A 9,773-nucleotide genomic window follows, 5' to 3' on the forward strand; every position below is an offset into this window, starting at 1 on the left:
CCCCAACCCCCTTCTGACTATGAGCAGAGACCCTTGTTATCTGGACAGTGTTCTGCAGTAGACAAACTTACTACCCTTAAAAAAGATGAATTACAGAACAGAGATGTGGTGATGTAACACAGATCTGATTCTCCATTTTATAAGATGTATCCAGAAATATGGCAAGAAACGTGTGAAAGGATATGATGCGTGTTTGTGTATTATGTATAGATAAACTTCTGGAATGAGCCTCACAAAAAATTATAGTATTATAATTTTATTATAACTTATTATAGGTAAAACTCTTCTTCTTACATAAAAAGTAATAACAAAACCCTAATAATAAGTAACATAATAATAAGTAACATTATTGTAAATACATTTTTGAAAGAACTGAAAAAATTATATATAATAATAATAATATATATATATATATATATATATATATATATATATATATATATATATATATATATATATATATATATATATATATGTCATACGATTTGCAGGTCTTCCATTAATTATTTAGTTTTTATGATAAATATATATTAATTTATAAACTAACATAAAGCAACAGCCATATCAAACATCTGTTATTAAAAAAAAAAAATTTAAGTCATGTGCTATCCTTGACAGTTCAACCCCGGTGTAAGATTGTAATTGTAGTACGAAACGGTACATTCTCCTGATACCCTTGTATGTTATCAGCTAGCTTAGAAAACTACATTACCCATCATTCCTAGCGCCAACGGCCTCTGCTCGCATCCTGTCGGGTGAAGATAGCGGGCGGCTACAGAACCTAACCCAGTCTGAGGCTGCTGCTGTATTTCGTATTTAAATCCATTAAACATTGATTGAAATAACTCAGGCCACCGTGAACGATAAATACCAAGCATAATGGTAAGTGTACATGCCAATTTTTGCTTGTTACAATTATTTATTTTGAGTTAATTCGACTGTCTTTTTTTTCTCTGCTAACAGGCTTGTGTGAAATTTGTCAATTATAACAACACGACACAAAGTCATATTAAACTATATTGACATTTAGTGTTGAACATAGTATCCAGTAGAGAAAAAAATAATAATAATCGGACTTTCATTATTCTCTCTCGCGTCAGAATAGAAATAACGCTGAATGAATAAAGCTAAATGCTCATGGCTAACCTAACGTTAGTTATCTTATGGAAGCTCTGTATAATTTCTGTTGCATATCAATAATGTATTTACATTTAAATAATAATACTTTACACAATACATTTATAATGGCATACTTTTATATTATACGTATTCATATTATATTAGTTCAATTCGATGCCATTATTCATACATAAAAGCATGTCCTCTGGATGATATTTGATGATTTCTGAGAAATCAGTCTAAACTTTCCTTCTGTTGTTCTCGAGCAGATCCGCTTCATCCTGATCCAGAACCGGGCCGGGAAGACCCGGCTGGCCAAGTGGTACATGCAGTTTGATGATGATGAGAAGCAGAAGCTGATTGAAGAGGTTCATGCTGTAGTGACAGTCCGTGATGCCAAGCACACCAACTTTGTAGAGGTACAACACTCACTTTTTAACAGTTTTACTCACTTTTCATTTTTAAAATATGAGTATAATTCTTATAGGATTGGTAAAAATATGATTACACGCATACATTGTTGTTTTAAAGGTCTTATCCTGTAAATTACAAATGGTGGTGTCTTGCATGTTTAACATTATTTTCTTCTGCAGTTCAGAAACTTCAAGATCATTTACAGGCGGTACGCGGGCCTGTACTTTTGCATCTGTGTGGATGTGACGGACAATAATCTGGCTTACCTGGAAGCTATTCACAACTTTGTTGAGGTAAATGAGGAGCTAGCTTTAAACAAATAGTTCACCCAAAAATAGAAATTAGATTAGAGATGAGTTTGCATGTTTGGATAAATGTAGCATTACTTCACTTGGTAAACAATGAGTCCGCACACCAGAAATTGCTAAGGAGTACTAAGCTTCTGAGTACTAAGTTATAGTGTTGTCACAGTACCAAAATTTCAGTATTCGGTACCGATACCAGTGAAAATCCACGGTTCTCTGTACCAATTTTGGTACCAAAGCAAGACACAAAAATATGCTAATAAAAAAAAAAAAAAAAACTGTTTAGCTCTAAAAATAAAACCAATGCCATTCTTTATACTTATTTACAATTGTGTTTAAAGTTTTTCTACAAGTTATATAATTATGAAAAACAGTAAACAAGTTTCACCTAAATTTAATTTGTCTTTTAATTTATGAAATTTAAACATATTATTTTTGGTAAACATGGGATTTGCTATTAAAATTAAAACATGGAAGAAATATTGTGATTTATTTCTTTAAAAAAAGTAATAGTAATATTTCTAGCACAATGCCTTTATGTAAAAATTAACTTTTAGGCCTAATGAATGCATATTTGTCATTTTAACTGAACTTAAGACTGCTGATGATGCTTAAGATATTTTTGGTCATTGAGGGTTTCTGTGAAAAAATAGTAATAGATCATATTAATTATTATTAAAAAATACTACTACTACTACTAATTCTACTATCACACTAATGTATATACAAGCCAATGAAATTGCCATTTGCGCATTAGCTCCGCCCACTACTGGAGAAACCGGTATGTCTTCTGCTTGTTCAAAAATGAATATGAATAATTCTAAATGAACTCCATTATTTTGACAGAAGACAACAAAGAATAGTTTACATATAGCGTGCCGATTCAGCGTGGTAAGACTCTCGTTCTCTCTCTTTGCATGTGCGAGAAACAGTGCTATCAATAAAGCGACGGTGCTATCAGTAAAGCGGAGTCGTGCGCCTTCACACAGAGTTTACAGAGCATCAAATGCAGGTGCGCAGTGCGTCCATTGAGATGAACTGAAAAGTTTAGATCGCTGGATGGAGAGAGAACTCTGAAGCTCAGACGCTGAAATTAATGCAAGTGTCATGCGCTTCAGTCTATGTAGTAAACAAACCCGCTTGTTTCTGCCATTCATTAATTCACATAGAGACGCGCAGAACACGGATTCATATTTCAAGCAACATTTACGGCTTAACATTTACAGATACTGGTCCATATGGAGATTTGATTTGATTAATTTATGCTAACTTTGACAAATTCCATGACTGACCATATTAAAATGTAAGTTTCATTTTCATGACTGGATTTTGAGATTCCGTCCTCGTTTTCTGCTTCGCGGAAATCATAGCGCTGAACCGGGTTTGAACGGGACCTCGGTACCACCGGTACTTAAAGAAACCTGGTACCGTCACATTTAAAACATTTTAGTACCGACTTGGTACCGAAGTACCGGGTCTTTTGACAACACTACTAATTTATTAACCCAACAATAGCAGGGTCAGTTACGTTTTTTTGCAGTGGGCCGCGCAAACATTTGTGTTTGTTTGTGTGGGCCGCGAGGTGAAACAGGTTGGGAACCACTGATATATACATATGTAACGTGTTTCAAATTTCTATGCAAGTGACAATAATAGTGATAATATTATTGCACTTTTAGTTTTATAAAATAAAGTGTGGTAATATTATATTTTAAAATAAAAAAGGAGAATTAAATACAAATACAGTTATTTTATAGTAAACTTAAAAATAAAATGAAAATATTATATAAAAATAATATATTTCTTTTTTTTTTTTTTTTATGAATTGTATTATTTTCAACCTTAAAGTCATCAGGCTTTTATTTTGGCAGGCTGCCGGCAAGTAAGTATATGCGCTTCCAGGTTTAGAACTGCCGCATTGTGCTTTAAAAACGGCAGTGAGTAGCCTAGATTTGTGCTTTCAATTTGAATAGAAATCTTATGCAGTACAGCTTGTCCATCTAAACTGGTAATAGTGCATTAACAGCTGAAAAACATGTCTATACGCAAATGCACTGTCAACTTTTCTACAGCACATTTTTTATTTTGGTTGCACATGCGGACCTTCGGACCACTTGTGTGTGTGTGTGTGTATATATTCATCTCCCACAAAATAACATCTAATGTGTTCTGCATTCAGTTGAGCAGCTAAATGGTGTAATCATCATGCTTCCTGAGTAATAAATTGATTACGCTGCGCAGAATCCATAATTAAAAACCTCTCTTAAATGCACTTTTATTAATCGTTAATCAAAATGAGATATGCAGACTCTTAAGGGAAGTGTGGGCTGTTAGCTTTAAAACGTCGTCAGGAGATTAACTTTAATGAAGGTCTTTAATGTTCAGCATGATAAATGTGCTTTGCATTGGTTTTTAAAAGTGATTGGCTGCTTGTTCTTCCTCAAATATCAGCATAAGCTCTTATTCATTAAAAGAAATACTGTAAGATTGGATTAAGAGTAATTCACTCCCGACCTTCAATAAGAAGAATCATTTTGACCAAACAGTCACAGTTATTAAGCAGATTCAAAATGCTTAATGTAAAAAAAAAAATAAAAAAAAAAAATTAGAGCAATCAAGCATGTTTTCCATGCTTTATTTCTATTAAATGGAAACAAGGGAGAATAATTTTATTTATAGCCGCGTTTCCACCACTGGAACTTTACCCAGGACTTTGTTCTGGTACTCGGTGTGTTTCCACCGCAGGAACCAGGAACTAAATAAAGTTCTGGGTAAAAAAATGCCCCTCAGAAAGTCCCTGCTGACGAGGTGGTACTTTTTCAAAGTTCCGGAACTTTCGGGGGCGGGACTTAGGCACTAAACATGCTGATTGGTTGAATTCACGCAGCACTGTGATTTCAACCACCATTTATTCGGATCATTTTCAAAATATTACTGTTAGTGTCATGAAATGTAATTTTTAAAGTATTTCAGGCGAGAATGTAGTCTGCAAACTCAAATCTCCGGTTTAGTTATAGTTAATGGTTTAATTATAAACCATTAACATGTTACAATGAAAATAAAAAGAGTAAACGCATATATCAAAACGCACTTTCACGCTTACAGTTAGTCCAAAATTCAGCAGCACATCTTTTAACAGGAACCAAAAAGTGAGCTCATATAACTCCAATTCTTGCCTCATTGCACTGGCTTCCTGTTCGTTTTAGGATTGATTTTAAGATTTTATTGTTTGTTTTTAAAGCTGTAAATGGACTGGCCCCAGCAGACACTGAGGTCAGAGGGCCACCTACAGCTTGCAGTCCCTAAGTCAAGACTTAAAACTCGGGGGGACAGGGCATTTTCTGTGGTTGGGCCTAAACTATGGAACGCTCTGCCCCTCCATGTACGAATTGCCTCTACAGTTGAGTGTTTTACGGCTCGTCTAAAGACTAATTTTTATTCTTTGGCTTTTAACTGCATATGAGTTTTTTGGTCCTTTGTGGTATTTATTATTTTTATCTTTTGTATTCTATATATTTCAATTGCTTTGAATCTTTTGTGCAGCACTTTGGAAACTTTGTGTTTGTAAAATGTGCTATAGAAATAAAAGTGGATTGGATTGAAAATATACTGTGAGGAAAATAGTAGTAGCCAAGGCGAGCTGACGGATGTTATCAAGTACGCTGCTGTTTGCAGAATTACTGGACTTGCGTCGTCCCGTTCGCGGGAGATCACACTTCTGAGTCGAACTCATATAGTCGAAACTACAGAGGATGCAAGTCTGAAATTTGTGTACCGTATTTTAGACTATATATTTTTTTAATAGTTTGGCTGGTCCTGCGACTTATAGTCAGGTGGGACTTATTTATCAAAATAAATTTGACATGAACCAAGAGAAATGAACCAAGAGAAAACATTACCGTCTACAGCCGCGAGAGGGCGCTCTATGCTGCTCCGTGCTCCTGTAGCCTCCTTGAAAACATAAAGCATTGTTCTAAATAAATGCGACTTATAGTCCAGTGCGACTTATATATGTTTTTTTTCCTCATGAGGTATTTTTGGACTGATGCGACTTGTAGTCCGAAAAATACGGTACTTTGAGAAATGCGCACAGACCTACGTCACCAGACGTTTTGCTTATCTTCACCGTACTTTTGACCATGGTGGAAACACAGAAAGCAACAGGTCTGGGGCGGGGGATAGTTCCTGGGAAAATAAAAGTTCCAGTTACAATTGTTCCGGGTAATTTTGGTGGATATTAGTGAAGAGGATCGCGCAGAACATGTTAAAGCATGGCTCTTAATGCTGCGTTTTTTGCTTGTTGTTGTGTCATACTTTTAGATAGGCTGTTGTTTGTAAATGCTACTGCTTCTGTTAGCACTTAATAGATGGTTTTATTCTAGTCAATGCTTTAATACAGTACAACGAACACACACTCACCATGTTTGACGTGGCTGATAATAACCATGTGAAAATAAGTGTATAATTGGAACAGTTCATCGTTGGCGCTGAGCTGATAATCTGAGAGAGAGAGAGATGCAGGGCAGGGCGACCCGAGGAAAAGGATTGAGAACCGCTGCTTTGTGAATCCAGTAGAATTGTTGGAAGACAGAATCGCGATTCATATATGAACAGATTTTTACGTGCACCTCTTGTTTTCTAGTCCTCTTCTCTAAAGCAGCAGAACATGGCCCCGCCCCCTTTGTTGTGTGTTCCCGGGGCGGGGGTTTACGTGGGTTTGTTACGTCACTGCATTAAAATCACTGGCATTATGTAATTTTAAATTGTCAACAAACTGATACTGAATATATTGTTCTTAATGAATGTAAGTGTAATGTTCAGTCTTACCCTTAACGATTCCAATCTAAATTCCTTTTAATGAAACGGATGATTAGCTCTCACCAGGTAAATAAAGGAGTGAAGGAACAGTGTTTCTGTTGGTGTCTGAGAGAGTAATGACATGTCCAGCAGCCAGGAGTTCATGAACATGGTGACATGGATTCGAGGACTTCCTCTGACCCTCACTGTAAACGACTCCCCCATCACTTCAGCTTCACTTCACTCTCTATTCTGAATAACACTGGATTCAACACTAACAAATGCTCAACAGCTACCCGTCACTGATTCTGCTGCTACTTTTTGAGGAGAACGATCGACTGCTGTGGTTAAGTTTATCCTGAGAAGATGTTGAATTCATTGGAACTGATCTGTATTTTTTTCTTTTTTTCACAGGTTTTGAATGAGTATTTCCACAATGTGTGTGAATTAGATCTGGTCTTCAATTTCTACAAGGTAAGTGGAGAATTGAACACGGTGAAAAAATTGTGTGTGTGTGTATATATGTATATCTATCTCTATCACACTACCATTCAAAAGTTTAAGATCGGTAAGATTTTTTATATTTTTTTATCAATGTTGTGCTCCTCAAAGCTATATTTATTTGATCAAAAAATACAGAAAACCCTGTCATTTTGTGAAATATTATTGCAACTTAAAATTTTTATATACTTTAAAATACAATTTATTCCTGTGATGCAAAGCTGTATTTTCAGCATCATTCCTCCAGTCTTCAGTGTCACATGATCCTTCAGAAATCATACTGATAAACTGATTTGCTACTCAAGAAATATTAATTATCATCATCAATGTGGAAACCATGATAGGACATTTTCAGGATTATTGGATGAATATAAAGTTAAGAAAGTACAGCATTTATTTTTTTATATAAATCTTATTTTTATAATTATTATTATTAATTTTGTTTATTGGCACATTTTATCAATGTAATGTGTTCTTGATAAATAAAAGTATTTATTTCTTCCAAAACAAAACACAAAAATGCACTGACATGATTCAGTAAGACTTGGCTAAACCAATCAGAGGTGTTATTGTAAAGGTAAATGCATGCTTGCATCTATCCTTGCAGTTTGTCAGTTAGAGGAGCATTGAGAAGAGCTGAAAGAGCACAGCAGCTAAATCTAGTGAGAGAAAAAGATGTAATTAGCTCTGTTTCAGCAGCAATGCGGCTCCATGGCAACAGTCATACAGTTAGGAACATCCAGATCCATTCAGCACGAGAGAGAGGAAGGAAAACCAGGAGTAATTATAGAAAAACAAGTGAATTGCATTTGATTTCTGATCCCACCTCGGCCCACACCAAAGCCGCGCTGATGAGATTTGATCGGTGTTAACCCTGGAAAATCTACTTTATGAAATAAGTCAGAAATATCAGATTTTTTGAAATGGAACAATTTATTGAAACTTTAAACAAAATATGTACAAATATAATAAGATACATCAGGCTTTTATGGCTTCGGGTACAATATGGACATCTTATTTACTGTAAGTGGGACAAAAGCACAATTTTTATTCAGAGAATCAAACTGAGAAGAAAAATACAGTTTGATGCAGTCACTGATATTAATATCACCAAAAAAAGCATGAAATTCTGATTGCTTGTCATTTAAATGAGTGCAGTCCTTATAATAGTATAACAGGCTATTTACGTAGTTTAAGCATATAACTAAGAGTAAGTCATAATAAGATGATATTCTAATGTTTATGACCAAAGCTCTGTAGTTTTTATTGTGGACAAGTGAACATGAAGTATGAGGTTATTACTAACAATATTTCAAAATGGGTAAGGATTTCGCAGCAAAAAGACGTGGGCTAAAAGTCTGTTTACTTGCTAAAAAGTCTAAACTATCATTCAGATGACAGAAGGCGTGTAGATTGTATAAAACTGTTTTTTCAGGAAGTTTAGGTCAGGTTGATAACTTTGAGGTTTTGCATATCAAATATAAGTTACGCTCATGAATGAACTGTTTTAAAACGAACCTGTTGCGCTGGTGTTTCAGGTGTACACCGTGGTGGACGAGATGTTTCTGGCAGGAGAGATCAGAGAGACCAGCCAGACGAAGGTGCTCAAGCAGCTCCTCATGCTGCAGTCTTTAGAGTAACGAGCCTGTCAATCAATCAACCACCATTACTACAGGCCCCGCCCACTTCCACAGGCTCCGCCCACCCCCGCTGCGGCCAAGCCTTATTATTTTTCTTGCTGAAATACATCCGCTTACATTTCACCTTCTCTTTAAAATTCACGTCCACGATGAAGGACGTTGCCTTTCTTTTCACATCCGCAAGTTTATAACATTTTACACATTTCACATTTATAAAACCTCCCTGGTTATTGACCTAATTGTTCTTTGGCATAGCCAGAGTTGAATACTTCAGCAATTTTACAGCACAGTAGACTTCAGTGTCTCCAAGCCCATTCATTAACACTAACACAGATCACAGCATCACACCGGCCAAAATCCTCCGAACCCAAATCCATGGGCTGCACTAATATATACAACTTTTATCAAATAAATCCAGCTCAGTTCATGAAATATTCAAATCAAATGTTAAGAATCTGTGAAGGTTGTTTTTTGTATCGTGTACATATAGCTACGTTATATATGCATCTGTTTTAAAATGTAAATGTTATGAACTAACCAGTCATTCCAGGCATCTAAAACACTCAGTTTCTGCTCGTTGTAATTGCATTAAAGACTGTTGTCTTGGTTTTATGGAGAACTCGAGCCAGCGATTAGCGAGCGCTTTACAGAACAAGGCTGAGTGGAAGAATGGAGCTCAGAGGGAAAAGGACAAAAGATGGTCTACTTTTAATTTTCTCTTTTGTGGCGCCAGGAGCTCTATAGCAACTGCTCGGCCTCGAATCATTCCCTCACAGATCGATTAATGAGTTACTATGAGACTCGGTCTTCATTTTGTGTGTATGTGTCCCTTCTGCCTGTTTGTCCCCGTGAGATTGCAGAGTAAAAGATGATGTAAGTGGTGTTACTCTCGCGTGTGTTGCTGTCAGTGTATATATATATCAATGCAGGTAAATAAAATATATTACAACTACTTAAAATGTGTGCATTTCATATAAAGTCATTGCGTTGAAGACCG

The 9,773-nt window shown here is 35.7% G+C and overlaps 1 protein-coding gene across 1 annotated transcript; it reads left to right on the plus strand.

The window, feature by feature from the left end:
- The first annotated feature begins 723 nt into the window (after nt 1–723).
- On the plus strand, nt 724–9,735 carry ap2s1 (adaptor related protein complex 2 subunit sigma 1). The gene is made up of 5 exons (XM_026282751.1): nt 724–882; nt 1,389–1,538; nt 1,713–1,826; nt 7,050–7,109; nt 8,675–9,735. The coding sequence occupies exons 1-5, from the start codon at nt 880–882 to the stop codon at nt 8,774–8,776; spliced, it is 429 nt and encodes a 142-aa protein (XP_026138536.1). The 5' UTR covers nt 724–879; the 3' UTR covers nt 8,777–9,735.
- Nucleotides 9,736–9,773: the final 38 nt, after the last annotated feature.

Source organism: Carassius auratus, chromosome 15, assembly GCF_003368295.1.
Source record: "Carassius auratus strain Wakin chromosome 15, ASM336829v1, whole genome shotgun sequence".
Lineage (NCBI taxonomy): Eukaryota > Metazoa > Chordata > Actinopteri > Cypriniformes > Cyprinidae > Carassius > Carassius auratus.

What these genes read in the sequence shown, in the direction of transcription:
- ap2s1 (XM_026282751.1), top strand. An exon ending in AGCACACCAACTTTGTAGAG is followed by an intron (nt 1,539 to 1,712) that starts GTACAACACTCA and finishes TTTCTTCTGCAG; the next exon opens with TTCAGAAACTTCAAGATCAT. An exon ending in CTATTCACAACTTTGTTGAG is followed by an intron (nt 1,827 to 7,049) that starts GTAAATGAGGAG and finishes TTTTTTTCACAG; the next exon opens with GTTTTGAATGAGTATTTCCA.